The 18,953-nt window shown below is 38.6% G+C and overlaps 1 protein-coding gene across 9 annotated transcripts in view; it reads right to left on the bottom strand.

Annotated features, from left to right (window-relative positions):
- Window positions 1-1,145: 1,145 nt before the first annotated feature.
- Window positions 1,146-18,953, bottom strand: part of CCDC141 (coiled-coil domain containing 141) — a 232,836-nt gene continuing 215,028 nt past the window's right edge. For 2 of the 9 annotated variants that reach the window (XM_012132430.4, XM_060409677.1), the window contains 4 exons: window positions 15,393-15,509; window positions 5,330-6,177; window positions 3,005-3,177; window positions 1,146-2,389 (listed from right to left, as the gene is read on the bottom strand). In XM_012132430.4, the coding sequence (XP_011987820.2) occupies window positions 2,379-2,389; window positions 3,005-3,177; window positions 5,330-6,177; window positions 15,393-15,509 (1,149 nt within the window). In that variant the 3' untranslated portion in view covers window positions 1,146-2,378. Of the gene's footprint in view, window positions 3,178-4,169; window positions 6,178-15,392; window positions 15,510-18,953 lie in introns of those variants that run through there. The other 7 variants (XM_004004541.5, XM_042244883.1, XM_012132415.4 and 4 more) reach the window with 5 other exon arrangements.

Below are 18,953 nucleotides of genomic sequence, written 5' to 3'. Positions count from 1 at the left end.
AGATGTTTATACATCCTTTTGTTAGGAAATAAAAACAGGAAAAAATGATTTTGCCTTATCAGAAGCTCAAAACACATTTTGCATTGCATTCCTTCAAGGTATCAAGTATAGGTTCTTTAACATTTTTTGGTCATTTTCATTTTCTTATTGAAAAGTGTCTTGATATTGCTAACTGTCCAGAATTTAGAAGTAAATAGGTATAAATCATATATATATACATATATATCTATCTCAAAATAGAAACATCACGTACATTTCCTAAGCGTTCTTAACTTTTAACCAATAATTTTGGTTCATACTTTCATAAGGGGAATTTTTCATCAAGACAAAAATTTTAACCAAAAGAACAATCACACTCAAGTATTTGAAATTAAAATATAGCCTGAAGAATAACTGAACAGCAAGCTATTCTTCACTGCTGTGGGGATTACTAGGTACTGAGTAACCTGGAAAAATACGTAGGTAGGTAAGTGGGTAGATAGATAAATATTAATAAATAGATGGATGGATGAATAGATAATAGATAAAAAGACAGACACACAGCTACTGGAACTATAACAAGACTATCAGCATAATGCTCTATTTCAACATTTAAGCTCTATGTATAAAAATATGTGATATATATATATATATAAAGCTTATATATAGATAGATATACCTTGTGTTTGATATATAAATCAAATGTATCAGGGACTTTAGACACCTTATTTGGTCATGCACCATAGCTAGATATATATGCCATTCTGCTCCTCAAAGGATAAGCAATCACTAGCATGCAACAGGTAAAGCAAACCAGTGATTCCCAGGCCCTTACAACCTCAAACCAAAATTTCAACCAAGCTGGCATCAGTTAGTTTTCTGGGTCTGTCTGATGTACAAATGTTATTAAACTTTTGTTTGATTTTCTCCTATTAAAAAAATTCAACCAAACTGACAAAATGGGATGGGAGATCCCACTAAATTAACAAGATAGAGATAGAGTAAGATAAGAATTTATTACCTGGGTCTGCCAGCCCTCTTTGGACATAAGTAGGTTTTACTCTCTAGCTTCAAATGAGAATAGCAATTTGGCAAGATATTCACAACACTTGAAACTGGACGAAAAGGATCCATAGGTGAATTAAGAGACTATGATTTCCCTGGGATTCTGCATATATGTCTTTAATAGGTTTCTGTCAAAATTTTTAAGAAAATTAAGGGATCAACTTTTTAAATTAAACTGAATACACAGCACAAGAAAATATATGCCACACATATATTTTTACTTAGCCACACATTTCACATCTTCAGATAACATCCAGTAACTTTTTAATATCAACTTCAATATATTAAATTTAAATATTTTTATTTGCAGACAGTCTTTACAGCAACATAATTAATTCCTCCCATCTATCAAACATGTATAATGAATATTCTTTCAACTATAGATTTTACCCTAACATGATGAGACTACATTTAAAATCTAAAAACAAATGCTTCTCTTATACACGCTTATTTTTTGTAATGAACTAAAATGATGATCCTTTTTTCTGAATAATATGTTTTAGAAAGGCACAGAACATTCTTCAGTATTACAGGGATAATTATAAGAAAAGGATAGACTTCATCTTATGTCATCCTATTATATACTTTTTCTCTCTGAGATAATACTAAATATATCCCCCTGAGTTTAATTTCAAATCTTTGAAAAAAAATCTTAAGAAATTGGAAAGGATTTAAGTTTCAATTCAGAAAACATCATTTTCCTACAAGGAAACAGTTCAAAATCACATACTAACTCCACTCTTTTAATTTTTAATATTCGAATGAAACAAATATCTGAAGGAGAATTAGTGGGCAAGAGGCAGTGGGATGACAAATTACATGAGAGAATGTTATTATCCTTGGCCTTCATAGAGTACTTGCCATTTCCCAGATCTTTACAAGACATGAAATTAAAACCATCAGTTGCCCAAGAGGTAGACTATGAACCCATCTCCAAATGGGAAAATGAGCACTGTGATGCCTTACCACTCTGCTGCTGCTAAGTCACTTCAGTCGTGTCCAGCTCTGTGCGACCCCATAGACGGCAGCCCACCAGGCTCCCCGGCTTACCACGCTAATAGCTGTAAAAATGGTTAGCAGCAGGACAAGACTAGAAGCAGGAGGAGCTGGTTACAACTGTATACACATGGCTGCCCGAAACACGTCAGTGGAAGGACAGGGGTACTGCTGGTCCACCTCTGCAGCTATGCTCCACCTTGCTCTGTGACACACACAGCTGATGGAAGTTTCCGTCTCACACAGCTGACAGCACATCTATTCTCCAAAGTCAAACCCATGAGAGCAATATGGGGAATGACTGTTTGCAGTGCCATCCTCAGACTCAGGAATGTAGGCTACGTTGAAACTACATAGAACATATTTCAAGAAATGGGATCAAAACAGGAAAAGCAAAATTGAAAGACATCTTGTACAATAATGAAAGTAACAATTTTAGTTCAACGTTTCTACTCTTATTCTACAAAGAGATGTTTATGAGTACACGTAAAAACAGATTATGAAACAACTGGATTTGAAATAAAACTCACATCTGCACGTCTATGTAAGCCTTGGTTTGCATGCTCTTAAATTAGGAGGGAATAAAGATAGTATAATTTGACTGGGTTTTATATTGAACACATCTCTTTCTAGAATTCAAAGATGTATCCTGATTCACTGCTAATGATTCACCAAGCTCTTCAAATACATTAAAGCACTAAAGAAATTTTGATTATTTCACAGAGCTGTGGCATTAGCCAAAAAAGCAATATGGCTAGACTGGAAGTACACTTGGTGGGGGATGCTAAATGGGAGATGCAGGAAAATAAACAGCTGTATTGTTGTCCTTTAGGCTCATGGAAAAGACATCCATGGGTGCCAACCCTGCATTACTGTGTGAGTAGCCAGTACATCAGGGACACGGTAACATAGATGACACACAGCACGATCCAGTTTATCCTCGTGATGAGCGGCCTGCAGTTACCTGTCACGTGGAGGATGACACTGGAAGAGAGAATGCCGCTAGGGTTTTGGGCCCGCGCCACATAGAGGCCTGCGTCTGCCTCGCATGCCTTCGGAATGAAGACCAAGTGTCTTGTCTCCTCGTGTAAAACCTGCAAATGCCCATCTGCAGACAGTTTCTGGCCCTTCTTGTACCTGAAGCAGAGAGTCAATTTTTAAAGTCAGGATCATGGTTGATTCGCATCATTTCCAAGTTCTAATAAACACTGCAACTGGGCCCACTGCTACTGCAATATTTTCTAGCATTAGCAGGAACTCTGCAGCAACCACAAACCCAGTGGAGCTGTTTATCTTTCAAGCAGTGGTTGGCAGCTGGTGGCCAAGGAAGTATTTGATGGACTCAGACTGTGTTTTTTAAACACTGAATTTTTTGACATTTAATTAGAACACTGCATATGAAAATTCAGATATCCAACTCCTCTTTATAAAACCAGGCCATCTGGTCACACTGGGCCACCATTTTCTCATGGCAACAATTACCCCAAGAGGGATATGGCACCTTCTATTTGACCTGTGTCCTTCTTTCAGCTGCTATGAAACAGCAGCTTGTGACTTCTTAGTCTACTGAAGCAAGACTCTTTGTCCCCCATCAAACTCATCCTGCAAGATCCCTGGAGAATACCAATATGCCACTTTAGAAGAAGGTACAGATATAGCACTTGCTAGCAAGATGAGCTCATTTAATTTTTGTGAATTAATTTCATTAGAAGAAAATGATTTCTAATTATAAAGGACATTCATGCAATTGGATTGTTACTGTTAATGACACATTTCTAAAAGTTTCTTATGAATATGAGCACTTAGCTGCAGCATTATATAAAGCAAATAATTTGTTTATTTTGCACACTCTAGATTCTTGCTTATTTATTTCTCCCCATGTTGTTCCATCCAACTAGTGGTGACAAACCTGAATCACTTTCTATTCCCAGTGCCTGAGTGATGATTTTGCATTTTTCTGAGTGTCCTAAGACTGATTCCCTGACAGCTTGCCAGTTGTTAACTGAGAAAAATTGTTGTAAATTCAAGGGCAAGATATTTTTTTCACAATATCACAGTAGTTCTTCAACAATAAATGCTAACCAAGCCATATTTTGTGTGGACAAAAACAAGAAACACTTCAGACAACATTTTTTTTTGGAGTGAAACTAATATTTAATAATGAATTAAATAATGATATTAAATAATGAATTTACTGATATTAAATTCATAAATACGAATTTTCTGATCTGTAAAAAACATGCAATTATAAAGACAACAAAATAAGACAAAGAGCATAAATGGCTACACTGTAATCCAAGTGCAATTTCATTTAATAATCTGAGAGACCAACATTTTTTCATAAATTATTTAGCTAACTGATCCACACTTCAAGTACCATCAATGGGCAAACACAGTAATTGAAACTGTTATTGTCTACTGAACATTATGATAAACAAATGCTATTTTACTTAATTCATAAGTATAAACTTGTGCTCATGTTTTAGTAACTTTGTCCTCAAAGAAATATATTTAAGGTTGAAAAGTTTCTAAATGTTGAAAAGTTTCTAAATGTTTAAAAGTAACCCACATGTTAAGGAAGTTAGAACTGCTTTTATAACAACAATGATTTAAAACCTGTATTCTGTGTTGTACTTTTATTAAAATAAATAGGCTAAAAATAATGATGTCTCTAGAGTAAAACCACATTGTTCACAGCTCAGTCGTTATGCCACCTTTCAAAAAGGGGCTTATTGCCTATCATAGAAGCAACTATGAAGGGAATATTTTTATTCCATCTTCAACACTGAAGAAATTTATACAAAGAAATCTTAGTGAAATAAATGATGTTTGAAAAGTAGCATGTGTGACTCTTGCGAGAGGGAAAAGATGAAGCAGGTAGATGACAGAAAAGGGAAATACCCAAAAGCTTTATTTTCACTGAATGCAGGTTGTTAAACCAAGAAAATTTCATGCTTGTGTAGAAATAAACAGTAGGAGAGAAGTTCAAGCCCAATCTTTAGAAATGTGGAATGTCAAACCAATACCAAAAAATGGCGCAACTAAGTTGCAGTGTTTTTGGACTTGGTTAAACTAGTATTTTATATGGTTATTTTCTGGGGGTGTTAGCCGTGTGGCTACTAAAATGAGAGTTGGGGGTTTGATGTGAGATTGAAACATGCACAGCTGCAGTGATGTAGAACATTAACCAGCTTCCCCTAGGCTTTAAAGTTAGTGCACACAGAATGATTTGCTCAGAGAAGAGATTCAGTTCGTTTCTGTTTATGGCTTGTCATTATAGGCTACCCACCATGTCAGTGTAGGCTCTGGAAATCCTGTTACTTCGACTTCCAAAGTCACTGGAGAACCTTCCATGACAGTTACGTTAGACAGGAGCCTGGAGAAATTAGGGGCCCGGCCAGCTAGGCTGACCATGCTGGTCTTAGCTGCTGTACTTATCATCTCTTCTCGGGGAACCATTTGCCTCTGACAGGCCTGGCTGGGCCCTGGGTGAAACCCGAGGCCTGAGAATGCATCCTGGGAAGCATGCAGCCTATTTCGGGTTTTAGTGACGTTATTATCAGCATGCATTTTCTCTGGTGTTTCTAGCAAATGCCCCTGAGCCTGGGGGTGCTGTTGCGAAGCTCTGTCATGCACTTCACTGCACATGCTCTCTGGAAGTTGAGCACTGATTTTGTGGAAGGCAGTACTCTTTTCCAGAAATCCTTGGGATGTTAATGGGGGCTCAGGTTGGACCTGGGGGGAAGGCTTCTCAAAATGACTTGAAAACGTTTCTCTCTTATTGCAAGCATCAGCAAAAGCAGCAGGTGGAGGAAAGCCAGATTCCGGGGCCTCTCCTGGACCGCTGGCCCCCATCTGCATCTGGTGGCCGCTTAGGTGATGGCAGGGGAACGGGCTGACACGCGCCTCCAGCTCCATGTCAGACGGAGTGAGGAGAGAATCAGGGCTTCCTGGGACTGGAGGCAGGGAGATGTCGTCGGGTGAAACACACTCATATTCTTCTCCTGAAAGCACGTCCACAGGCAGAAGCAGGCCTTGGGCACTCTCTTTGCTGGGGACCAGCTGCTTTACGCCCTGTGGAAGCTGACCCTTTCGTGCTCCATTGACGGCCAAGGTGGCTGCTGGCTGGGCCTGCTCCTTCAAAATGGAAAAGCCAAAGTTTCAAGTTAATGTTGACAAAGCCATCTTGAGAAACAACTTGAGAAGACCTGCAGTGAGTGACAGCTGGGGGCCCTGGCCCCAGCCGCACAGAACCTGAAACCATTTGTCCACTGAGCCTGAGTGTAGACGGTCCCATGACTAAGGAATGGGTAAACTGACCTGCAGCCACTAAGTGAGAGGTGACAGGTCTTGCGAAATAGAGGAGAGAAAGCCCTGGTTCTCATCTCTCATGATGGGGTGGGACTGGATCCATGTTTCTCAGATCATGGTCTGAGGAGTCTTCTCCCACTAGCAAATTCTGCTTTGGTTTACTTATCTGTCTGCACGTCATAGAACGTGGTTCCTAAACATCAGAGGCTTCTTTTTAGGTGATCCTCACATCCTCCAAGAATAACCCTGCTTTTTTCTCAGGAAAGCTACTCATTTAAAAAAAAAATTATTTTTAAGAAACTAACATTTACCATTTGAACCATTTTTAAGTGTACAGTTCAGTGGCATTAAGGACATTCATGTTGTCATGCAACCATCTCCATTATCCATCTCCAGAACCTTTTCCTCTTTACAAATTGAAATTCTGTACCAATAAAACACTAACCTCCCATTCTTCCCTGCCCAGCCCCTTCTATTTCCTGTCTCTATGAATTTGACAACTGTAGATAACTCATATAGACAAAGCCATTTTTTAATGACTGGTTTATTTTCTAAAAGACCCTTAGTTTTATTCTTGCAATGAAAAATATCTACTGAGCACCTATTATATTCTGGCTTCTGTACTAGACATGGGAGAGATAAATGGTGAGTAAAACTAGGTAGAATCCCTCCCTCTTGGAGATGCCAGCCTAGTGGGGAAGTAGATACAAAGGGAACAATCACACATTGCGGCCTTCTGCTGGAGAACGCACCAAGACACAGTGGAGGAACGCTTGCCCCTTGTCTTGCTGCCCCATGTGGAACATAGGCCATGCTAGGAGACTGAGAAAGCAGTGATCCATTTCACTTACTCTATTCTAGGATTTCTCTCCACTTATCCATGTCCATCTCTGGTTTGATGAGAGGTTCAAATATCATTTCTGGCATGGACTCAAAAGAATATTGAAGCTGAAAGAGATCTAATCTATCCCAACCTGCTTGTTCTATATCCACTTCTTTCTTTGCCTTTCCACAGCATTTGGGGTGTATTTTTACTTAATTTAACAGTTACTGGGTTTTGTCCTGTTATTACCACTTGCATACGAGAAAGCTGTGTTTTGTTCTGAGTTTGAGTTCTTCATTTTAGCCCATAGTTCTACTCCTGACATATACAAGTGATTTTTGAGAAATAAATGTTTTCAGGTTGAAGATTAAAAGCAAAACAATGTGCCTTCTACTATTCTACAGATATGACTTATCTTCAGAGAAAGCATAAACCCAGTTGAGAAAAAGTGGTTTCCTTCAGCCATTTAGTAGAAATTTAAATCCTGAGTCTAAAGCCAGAAGCTCTTAAAAGCTTTTCTCTTTAAAAAAAAAATTACTAGTGGGATAAAATATTTGTAAACAATATGACAAACCAAATCTCATACAACTAAGCTACAAATAAAATATGGGAAAGGATAAATAGATATTTCTCCAAAGAAGACATACAGATGGCCAACAGGCACAGGAAAAGATGTTCAACATCGCTAATCATTAGAGAAATGCAAATGAAAACTACAAAGAGTTATCACCTTCCGCCAGTCAGAATGGCCACTGCTAAGAAATCTAAAAAAAATAAATGCTGGAGAGGATGTGGAGAAAAGGGAGTTCTCCTACACTGTAAGGTGGTGCAGCTACTGTGGAAAACAGGATGGAGGTACCTCAGGAAACTAAAGATAGAATTACCATATCATTCAGCAATCCCATTCCTCGGCATATATTCACACAAAACTCTAATTTAAAAAGGTGCACACACCCCTATGTACACAGCAGCACTATTCACAATAGCAAAGACATGGAAATAGCAAAGAGCTGGAAATAACCTAAGTGTCCATCAACAGAGGAGTGGATCAAGGTGTGGTACATACGTACACAACAGAAGAGTAATCAGCTACTAAAAAAAAAGAGAGAGAGTGAAATAATGCCATCCGAAACAACACGGATGGACCTAGAAACTTTGCCATACTAAGTGAAATAAATCAGAAAGAGAAAGACAGATACCATGCAGTATCACTTGTATGTGGAATCTAAAATATGGCGCAAATGAAACAGAAAGAGACTCACAGACATAGAGAACAGACGTGGTTTCCACGGTAGGGGAAGTTACAGGAGAGATGGATTGGGAGGGGGTTTATCAGATGTAAGCTATTATAGAGAACCAATAAACAGTAAGGTACTACTGTATATAGGAAACGATATTCCCTATCCTATGATAAACCATAATGGAAATGATACATGTATGTATATGTCTAACTGAATCACTTTGTTGTGCACCAGAAATTAACACAGCATTGTAAATCAACTCGACTTCAATTAAAAAGTTACTAAATAAACACATATTTCATAGGGAGTGTCCCTCCTTCTTTTGGTTTTCCTACCACAGCTTTGCTCTTTCTTTCCAGCTCTTCCTGAAAGTGGAGCGCTTATTTTCCTTTTCACAGTGACTTTGATCCAAAAATAGTCTAAGAATCTCCTCTATGCCATTCTGAAAGCCCCTGTTTGAATATTTTTTCCTGAAACAGAGCTTTCCTGGAAAAGAATTTGATACTTTATTCATGTTAAGAATAACTTCATGGGATAGCAAGCACATTTGTTAATCTGAGGGTCATGCAGAGGGCGGGCAACTTCTCACTGACTTCTTTTGGGCAGCCTATGCAATAGGCTGAGGAGAAAAATTTGGGTAAAACTCCAGGCTAATCGCCCTACTCCATACTCCCCCTAGGAAGGAACTGACTTATGCAGCTGTGGGTTTGGAAGAAGAGACTAGGCATGGTCAGCTCTGTCTCTCTGAGGCTCTCTCTTTTGGATCTGCCTTCCACCAAGTGGGTGCATCCACATTGGTTCTAAGGTTTGAAAACCTCTGCATGGGAAGCCTGTGTTCTTCAGCTGTGCATCCAAGTGACTGGGAAGCCAAGTCTGTCTCATCACAGATGAAATTTTGGGAAACCCACTAGGAACGTCCCACCCATGACTTCCAATCCACCTTAACTGATCGCTAATTCCTGACTCAAGTGTCTCACTTTCAGGCGGTGATAGATTCAAGAAGGGAATCCAAGGAGATATATATATATATATATATATATATATATATATATACTCCCTATAATTCCTGAAGTAGAAAAATACTTTCCATTAAAAATAACAATACCATTTCTACTGACAATAAGAGAGAGTTCTCTCAAATCTTTTTCCAGAAACATTTCAAATTATTAATGTTAGCCCCCAAATATGCTTATTTCTGGGACTTATTTCCTTTCCAGGTAGAAAGTAATGGGTGGAATCATCATTTCTTTGATCTATATGCTATGTTTTTATGAAAGGGACTTTACTAGTTCTTCTTTTGTTTTTATAAGAATCATACAGGACTACTGATTTGCAATTTTGATTCGCAAAATTCTCGAGGCTAGGCTTCAACATTATGTGAACTGAAAACTTCATGTTCAAGCTGGATTTAGAAAAGTCAGAGAAACCAGAGATCAAATTTCCAGCATCTACTGGATCATAGAAAATGCAAGAGAATTCCAGAAAAAAAATCTACTTCTGCTTCATTGGCTACATGAAAGCTTTTGACTGTGTAGATCACAACAAACTGTGGAAAATTCTTAAAGAGATGGGAGTACCAGACTATCTTACTTGCCTTCTGGAAAACCTGCATGCAGGTCAAGAAGCAACAGTTAGAACTGGACATGGAAGAACAGACCGGTTCCAAACTGGGAAAGGAGTATGTCAAGGCTGTATATTGTCACACTGCTTATTTAACTTATGTACATCATGCGAAATGCCAGTATGGATGAATCACAAGCTGAAATCAAGACTGCAGGGAGAAATATCAATAACCTCAGATATGCAGATGATACCACCCTTATGGCAGAAAGTGAAGAGGAACTAAAGAGCCTCTTGATGAAAGTGAAAGAGGAGAGTGAAAAACCTGGCTTAAAACTCAACATTCAAAAAACTAAGATCATGGCATCTGGTCACATCACTTCATGACAAATAGATGGGGAAACAATGGAAACAGTGAGAGACTATTTTCTTGGGCTCTAAAATCACTGCAGATGGGGACTGCAGCCATGAAATTAAAAGACGCTTGCTCCTTGGGAGAAAAGCTGTGATAAGCCTAGATAGTGTATTAAGAAGCAGAGACATTACTTTGCCAACGATGGTCTGCAGAGTCAAAACTATGGTTTTTCCAGTGGTATGTATGGATGTGGGAGCTGGACCATAAAGATGGTTGAATGCCAAAGAATTGATGCTTTTGAACTGTGGTGTTGGAGAAGACTTCTTGAGAGTTCCTTGGACTGCAAGGAGATCAAACCAGTCAATTCTAAAGGAAAACAATCCTGAATATTCATTGGAAGGACTGATGCTGAAGCTTAAGCTCCAATAGTTTGGCCACCTGATGCAAAGAATTAATTCACTGGAAAAGACCCTGATATAGGGAAAGATTGAAGGCAGGAGGAGAAGGGGACCACAGAGGATGAGATGGTTGGATGGAATCACCGACACAATGGACGTGAGTGTGAGCAACCTCTGGGAGTTGGTGATCGATAGGGAAGCCTGGTATGCTGCAGTCCATGGGGTTACGAATAGTTGGACATGACTGAGTGACTAAACTGAACTGAACTATTGATAAAAGTGTTGAACACTGCAGAGTTTAGTACAAAGCTAGTTGTCTCCCCAGGGCAAGGCAAACTGTCTTCCAGGTTGATACTGATGAAATACTTAACACTCTTGGACACAACTATAACCTTACTGAATGCCCGTCCAGTTCACATTTCTCCACTTAAGAGAGTTATTGTGAATATGCTAATTAAATGACTTCCTGAAATCACAATAAGTTTTGTCTATGGCACAAACCTAGAATTTTATATTAAATAATCATCTCAGAAAGCAAAATAAGGTGAGTTTAACACAAGTTTTTCTGCATAAATCATGTTAGCTTTTGGCACTTCTGTCTTTATTTTCAAATGGAAACAAGCTTTCAGTTTTTAAAGTCATTATGCAATTTTATAAAAATCCGTTTTAGAACTCAATAAGCTATTTTTCCTGGGTCTACTAGTTTTCCTTTATAAAAATGGTTTTCAAACATTCACAGATACCAGCTATTTTTAACATTTATCCACCATAAAGCCATGTTTTGCCATTAGTAGAAAAGAAAAGTGAAAGTGTAGTCACTCAGTCATGTCCAACTCTTCAAAATCCCATGGCTCCTAGACCACCAGGCTTCTCCATCCTTGGGATTCTCCAGGCAAGAATAGTGGAGTGGGTTGCCATTCCCTTTTCCAGGGGATCTTCCCAACCCAGGGATCGAACCCGAGTTTCTGGCATTGTGGGCAAATTCTATACTACCTAAGCCATTAGAGATCCACTGCCATTAGTAGAAAGAGGTAGATAAATCCATGTATCTCAGCACAGACAGGATATATTTGCATTAATCTGATGAGCTCTGGCAAAGTGGCTGAGAAACTCTGATTTACTGCATCAAAACACAGCTCATTCTTAATTTTGTCTTTGTTGATTCCTTTTTTCCTCATCTTCTAAATATATGAATGACTGTGATCTTGTCTTTAAGTTCTCTAATTTTCTCTCTATACTCTTCCCCTCAAAGATCTCACCACACTTTCATATCTGATGAGCAATTAACTTTTGTGTGTGTGTGTGCCCAAATGGTCTTTTTATTTTTTTATCTATAGCCTCATATATTATCTCTGTCAGGATTTCTGAACTTTCATTTTCACTAATAGACATTATCGCTTGACTTTATAATCACTACCATGTGGCCCCCCACTCCAGTACTCTTGCCTGGAAAATCCCAAGGATGGAGGAGCCTGGTAGGCTACAGTCCATGGGGTCCCAAAGAGTTGGACACGACTGAGCAACTTCACTTCACTTCACCATGTAGGCAAACAAAATGAGCATCTTGGAAGAGAGAAAATAGGGATATACTATATCCGTTGAACTACATGTATAGCACCAATTGTCCAAGTCCATAGAGTGGGGAGCCATCCCGGAGGGAAATTTAAGTGATCACCACAAGACTTTATCTTCTAAAATATCTCCACAAATAGATAATCTTCTCTTGGGAAAAGTCGGATTTAAGGAAGGTAAGTGGGAAGTGGATAAAGAAAGATATTGAACACAGGGCTTGGGCTATGAAAGGCATTTCTGGGAAAGGCCTTTGGAAGGGGATTTGGGCAGTCAGGGGGTAACTTGGTACCTTTGAGAATTTGGGGAGGACAAGTAAGAGAGAACAGAAAGGTGGTGAAGAACACTTTTGCCCTTTCCATTTTTTTGCCGAAGCAAATGCCTCAAGAACATCTTACTCCTCCAACCAGGTGATCAGGATTAGTGGATGAAGGCCCAGGGGCTGTCCTCGCTCACTTTGATAAAAGCACTCCCTTGAATTTTGTGCTATGAAAGTACTTCCATGCTATTCCTTTATTAATCATCCTGTAACAGATGAATGGCAAGCAGGAAAAATTTGGCATGGGAATCTACAGCATCATTACATAATAACATTATATTTGTATGCAGCAGTTTCTTAGAACTCCCTTTCGGCCTTGTGAAAAAAGTTACATGGCTGAAATTCAGGAGAACTGGGCTGCCAGCCAGCCCATTTCTGACACTACTTTCTGTGATTTCTGGAGGGCAAAATATTTCATCTCTTTTGGCCTCAGTTTCCTCACCTGTAAAATGAGATTCGATCAGATAATTGTCAAATTCCTTCTAGTACTAGAATTCTGTAACCGTAAATGCAAGTCTTAGATAGCTCTGTGATTTTAGGCAAGGCTCTTCTACTCTGTGCCTCTGCCTAACCTTAGGGGTTTTCAGATAATCCTGTGAATTTAGCTTCAGTGCTCACTTTAGGAAATAAAACACCACCACTGATCTGTTAGCAGTACAATGGGCACTGCATTTACTGAATGGCCCAATTTCACCAGCTGCATTTTTGTAGTCAGAAAGATGAGAAGCGCTTTACTATCTCCAGGAAAAAAAATCTTGTGATGAATACATTCCTGTAATAGTTTGGTGGAATTGTTCTTTCTGACTCAAATAATGTTTTGGAGAAAAATAACATTGTGTAAGGGTATTAGAATTGAATGCAGTGACTTCCAGATAAGTTTTTGATTTGGTGCTTCTGGTTGTCTTCCCACATGGCATTTTAGGAACTCATTACATTGGACTTATAATGCAAATGATACAGACAATAAGAGGGTAAATATGATTGAACTGTTTAACAGAGAAAATTAACTGCCACCCTTTCACTTTGCCAGTTGTGCCAGAACGCACATGTGAAATGAGGTCAATGAGAGATCTTGACAGTTGTAATCATGGATTTTCACTTTTATCCTAAATAGCTGATGATCTATCATGTCTTTTAATTTATATTAAAATAAAAGTGATTTCTCAATGAAAATTAATCTCAGTGAAAATAAAAGGAATCTGTTCCTTTGATTTTTTTTCCAAGAAAAGCAAGAAAAGGCATTTTTACCAAGTATAAATGAATGTGTTTCAGGAGCAACAGCTTTTGTTTCTAATTTTAGCAGATATATGTTGTTGACAATGTAAATCTAAAAAAAAAATCATACGATATTGAATTTAGTATCTCTTGCAACTTAGTTAAGAAAATGTGATGCATCTAATGTTATTCTTTATTATTTCGACTAGTTGGTCTCAATCAAAGTTGATTTTGCTCCCGCAGGGACTTTGATAATTTCTATAGACAATTTTTGGTTGTCACAAATGGTTGGAGAGTGAATACTGCTGGCATCTAGTCCACAGAGGCCGGGGATGCTCTTAACACCCTACAATGCACCTGGACAGCTCCCATCACAAAGAATTCTTAGGGTCAAAATGTCAATCGTACTGAGGTTGAGAAAACCTGATTTAGACAATCAGAGTAACCAAAGATCATCTGATACAAGACTGAAGCCCAGCTAAGGTTTGGCAGCTGTCCTTTGCCTCAGAGAGGAGTCAGGGTTTAAATGCTACAAGGCCATCCCACCAAAAAATGTCAGTTTACTTAATATGGTACTTGCTGCCTGGTGGTTGTATAATTGCATGAGACCTTGACATAGATTTAACTTGCATAAAAGGGCCTATAAGGAAGTTCTAAATACCATATTTAGTTTAAGAAAAGATGTCTTTCTCCACGAGATGACGGCAATAAGTAGGGAGATTTTTTAAACTCTCGTGCCACGAAAGGTATATTTTATTTTATTTGGGAGCAGTTGAGAATAATGTTGACTCTGCTGTCCCTTCAGTTCCTTGGGAAAGAGACAAACACTGGGAAAAAACTTGGCAATGCATAAAATCAAGAGCTAATTATAGTCCGGGAGCTATGAACAGATAGTGAACAACTTATACTGAAACTCCGTAATGATGCAATTTAAATAATGCTTTTGAAATGTATTTGCATTTTGTGAGCATTTGCAGTTTTTGCTACATGCTTAATTTATATGCAATGCATAGACTTTAAAATAATTTAACATTTCTATAAATACTTTAGTGTTTATCTTTCAGTTGCATTCTATGTTTTAGTACATATTCCTAGAAATATCATGTTAGAAGTAGATTCTACGGGAATGAGATACAATCTAATTTCATGTATTAAGGTTTTCCAATGGGTAGTGTAAAACAACAGAATCATAGCTTGGTGGTATGATAAAGAGGGAGAAGTAAAATTTGAAGTTGGGATTGAAAGGTCAACAAGAAAGGCAGTTAAAGATGGGAGAAACAAAAGTTTGGGCAATAGTGTGGTGTTTGACTGACTGTCCCAATGCCACTGTGAAATGCTATGGTTCCAGTATTCAGTGGGAGAGACTGTGAGGTAAAAGCACAGGTGAGAGAAGAAAGACTAAGTAATGAGTAGAAAAGAAGGGAAAGGACATTCACTTGCATCCACACTGGACGTTTCAGAGAGATAATAAGGCTTCAATTCATTTTTTGTTCAATGCACAATGATGCTAAATGAAAGAAGTGAAAGTAACAAATATCTGAGGATACATGGATTTCTTTACCTTATTGTGTTCATCATTGAATATAATCTGCTTATTTCTCTCTGGTCCTTTTAGTAGGTCAATGCAGTCATCATGGAAGTCTTCCAAATTCAGATTCAACTTTAAAACATCTCCCTGCTGTACAAAGTGAAGATTAGTGAGAGCCTGGGCCAGTAAAGTTGGCAGTCTTTCAGCAAATGTATCCCACAAGAGGCTAGCATACGCCCATGACGTGATTTATACAGTTATTTCAAGGTTTCATCCCCCTTTCTACCTCCTCTGTTGATAAAAGTTCACTGCCAATCAAAACTGGTTGTTCAAAGGTCCAGTAGGAAGAAGGTTCTTGTTATAATAGGGGAATACCAGATACCTTACCTGCCTCCTGAGAAAGCTGTATGCAGGTCAAGAAGCAACAGTTAGAACTGGACATGGAACAACAGACTGGTTCCAAATAGGAAAAGGAGTACGTCAAGGCTGTATGTTGTCACCCTGTTTATTTAACTTATATGCAGAGTACATCATGAGAAACACTGGGCTGGAAGAAGCACAAGCTGGAATCAAGATGGCCAGGAGAAATATCAACAACCTCAGATATGCAGATGATACCACTCTAATGGCAGAAAGTGAAGAGAAACTAAAGAGCCTCTTGATGAAAGTGAAAGGGAAGAATGAAAAACCTGGCTTAAAACTCAACATTCAGAAAACTAAGATCGTGGCATCCTGTCCCATCACTTCATGGCAAACAGATGGGGAATTAATGGAAACAGTGACAGACATTATTTTCTTGGACTCCAGAATCACTGTGGACAATGAGTGCAGCCATGAAATTAAAAGACACTTGCTCCTTGGAAGAAAAGCTATGACCAACCTAGACAGTGTATTAAAAAGCAGAGACATCATTTTGCCAACAAAGGTCCATTTAGTCAAAGCTATGATTTTTCCAGTAGTCATGTATGGATATGAGAGTTGGACTATAAAGAAGGCTGAGCACCAAAAAATTGATGGTTTTGAACTGTGGTGCTGGAGAAGACTCCAGAGAGTCCCTTGAACTGCAAGATCAAACTACTAAATCTTTAAAAGAAATCAACCCTGAATATTCATTGGAAGGACTGATGCTGAAGCTGAAGCACCAATACTTTGGCCACCTGATGTGAAGAGCCAATTCACTGGAAAAGATCCTGATTCTGGGAGAGATTGAAGGCAAGATGAGAAGCAGGTGGCAGAGAATGAAATGGTTGGGTGGCATCACTGACTCAATGGACATGAGTTTGAGCAAACTCCAGGAGATAGTGAAGGACAGGGAATCCTGGTGTGCTGTAGTTCACAGTGTTAAAAAGAGAGGGATGTGACTTAGCTACTGAGCCAAAATATGGCAACAGAAGATACTCTATACTACCTGGAACATGGGCATTAGGCCTTAAAGAAACAGGCATACTTCTCAAAGTGTACATGTTACATCAACTCAAAGGATTTGGGCAGACATTTACTGCGGAGATTCAGCTCTTACTTCTAACTCTAAAACTTATACTGGTTTATGTTATTTGATAAATTACTCTGCTTTGGTATATACTCTATACCTAATTCCAAAGTGGGATGCAAATTAGTACAACCGCTATGGAGAACAGTATGGAGGGTTCTTAAAAAACTAAAAATAGAAATATCAATTGATCCAGCAATCCCACTCCTGGGCACATAACCAAAGAAAACCATAATTCAAAAAGATACATGCACTCCAACATTCATTACAGAACTATTTACAATAGCCAAGACAAGGAAGCAACCTAAATGACCCCTGACAAATGAATGAATAAATAAGATGTGGTACATATATGCAGTGGAACGTCAGCCACAAAAAGAATGAAATCATGCCATTTGCAGCAACATGGATGGACCTACAGATTATCATAGTAAGTGAAGTAAACCAGACAGAGAAAGACAAATATCATATGATATCATTTATATGTGGAATGTGAAAAAAAATTATATAAATGAACTTATTTACAAAACAGAAAGAGGTTTACAAACATGCAAAGCAAACTTATGGTTAATTACTATACATAAAATCAATAAGTAACACAGACCTGTTATATGGCACAGGGAACTATACTCAATAGTTTGTACCAACCTATAAGGAAAAAGAATCTCAAAAGGAATACATATGTGTGTGTGTGTATATATCTGAATCACTGTGCCACCTGAAAATAACATGATATTGTAAAACATGTACTTTACTTTACATGTACTTTACATGTAAAACATGTAAACTGTACTTTAACAAAAAATACAATAAAGTGACAGTTGTGGAAGGAATACTAGATTTTGAATTATAACTAAAGTCCTACTCCAGAGCCACCACTACTGAGTGTGAGTCCTCAGATAAAGCAGTTTTACCCTCTCTGATTTTTTAAACAAAGAAAACAACATCTACCTTATTACCATCACAAGGTTATTTGGAAAACACTGAGGTAATATTTATGAAAATCCTCTGTAAATATCAAAATTCTACACAAAGAGAAAGGATTATTATCACTATTTTAACCTTGACAGGGATTTCCAGGCCTGCTTTTTTCATGAACTCCTGCAAAAGAGAGCCATAGAGTCAACCTATGCCTGATGCAGGATACAGCATGCCTAGGGCTGGTGCACAGGGATGACCTAGAGAGATGTTATGGGGAGGGAGGTGGGAGGAGGGTTCATGTTGGGAACGCATGCACACCTGTGGTGGATTCATGTCAATGTATGGCAAAACCAATACAGTATTGCAAAGTAAAATAATGTAAAAATAAAAATTAAAAAAAATCTCAGACATCTATGTTCTCATAGAAACATCTGTAAAGTGTTAGCATCCTTTGGCAGGATTTTGTTCAAGCTGTAACTCCTAAGGGCAATGCTGATGCCTGTTTCTCTTGCCATAGAGGCCCTTCCTCATTTCCATATCCACCCAAATCAAACTTTTCTGAGCTACTGAATGATTTTTTTCTTTTTCTGTACCAGTCCTTTGGGTGTTTACTATAAATGCCAAAACCTTTATGAAAAACCTGTTTTAGGAAAAGCATATTGTTAAATGTTGTGTGGGATGCTGAACTGAACGGGGTTTCCTCATCATAGTCTAGGAGAGTGGCTGGATGAGCAAGGTAGATATACGTGATGATTACGGTAGGAAGGAGCACTGGTGCTACAGCAGATCAGAGAGGGAGTGGCGCAGCTAAGGGAGGACTTGTGCAGGAGGTGACATTTGGGTTTGGCCTTGAGAGAACAATTTAGGTAAGAGAGATGGAAGGTCATGTACGCGAACTACAGTACTCCGCCTTTATGCGTAGAAGATACATTCCAAGACCCACAGTGGATGCCTGAAACTGCAGAAAATACTACGTATATGTTACTACATTTTTTTTCCAGTACATATATATCCATGATAGAGTTCAGTTTATTAATTAGGCAGCTGCTGTTGCTAAGTCACTTCAGTCGTGTCCGACTCTGTGCAACCCCATAGACGGCAGCCCACCAGGCTCCTCCATCCCTGCGATTCTCCAGACAAGAACACTGGAGTGAGGTGCCACTGCCTTCTCTGAAATTAGGTAG

Source organism: Ovis aries, chromosome 2 (genome assembly GCF_016772045.2).
Source record: "Ovis aries strain OAR_USU_Benz2616 breed Rambouillet chromosome 2, ARS-UI_Ramb_v3.0, whole genome shotgun sequence".
Lineage (NCBI taxonomy): Eukaryota > Metazoa > Chordata > Mammalia > Artiodactyla > Bovidae > Ovis > Ovis aries.
The sequence above is the reverse complement of the archived record's forward strand: the minus strand, read 5'-3'. Positions and strand labels throughout refer to the sequence as shown.